This window comes from Rhinopithecus bieti, unplaced genomic scaffold, assembly GCF_001698545.2.
Source record: "Rhinopithecus bieti isolate Rb0 unplaced genomic scaffold, ASM169854v2 scaffold_81505, whole genome shotgun sequence".
In the NCBI taxonomy this organism is placed as follows: domain Eukaryota; kingdom Metazoa; phylum Chordata; class Mammalia; order Primates; family Cercopithecidae; genus Rhinopithecus; species Rhinopithecus bieti.
The window spans coordinates 1-534 of NW_016874816.1; the positions used below are offsets into that span (position 1 = coordinate 1).

Consider the following 534-nt stretch of genomic DNA (forward strand, 5'->3'; position numbering starts at 1 on the left):
AGGCACACACAGGCTGCCGCCCACTCAGACTTTATTCAAAGACCAGGGGGTACGGGTGCAGGAAGGGGAGGAGGGCCTGGCGGGAGGCCCAAGGGGCAAGAAGCATGGCCACCGAGGCTCAGCTTAACGGTATTTGGAGGTCAGCACGGTGCTCACAGAAGCCAGGAACTTGTCCAGGGAGGCGTGCACCGCAGGGGTGAACTCGGCGGGGAGGTGAGCGGCCAGAGTCACCAGCAGGCAGTGGCTCAGGAGCTGTGGAGAGAAGAGGGTCAGTGGGGTCGAGGGCCGGCAGCCGCCGCCTGCGCTGCACCTCCCGCAACCCGCGGGATGCTGTGCCCTGCGAGGAAGGCGCCATCTCGCCCCTCGACCCAGATCGCTCCCCGCCCGCCGCTCACCTTGAAGTTGACCGGGTCCACCCGAAGCTTGTGCGCGTGCAGGTCGCTCAGCGCGGACAGCGCGTTGGGCATGTCGTCCACGTGCGCCACGGCGTTGGTCAGCGCGTCGGCCACCTTCTTGCCGTGGCCCTTAACCTGG

The 534-nt window shown here is 67.2% G+C and overlaps 1 protein-coding gene across 1 annotated transcript; it reads right to left on the bottom strand.

The window, feature by feature from the left end:
• Positions 1 to 14: 14 nt before the first annotated feature.
• On the bottom strand, positions 15 to 530 carry LOC108525644 (hemoglobin subunit alpha; the record flags this gene model as incomplete). Its single annotated transcript, XM_017866554.1, has 2 exons — positions 15 to 252; positions 396 to 530. Coding segments are annotated over 2 exons (264 nt in total), but the record flags the coding sequence as incomplete, so codon positions are not given.
• Between the last annotated feature and the right edge of the window lie 4 nt (positions 531 to 534).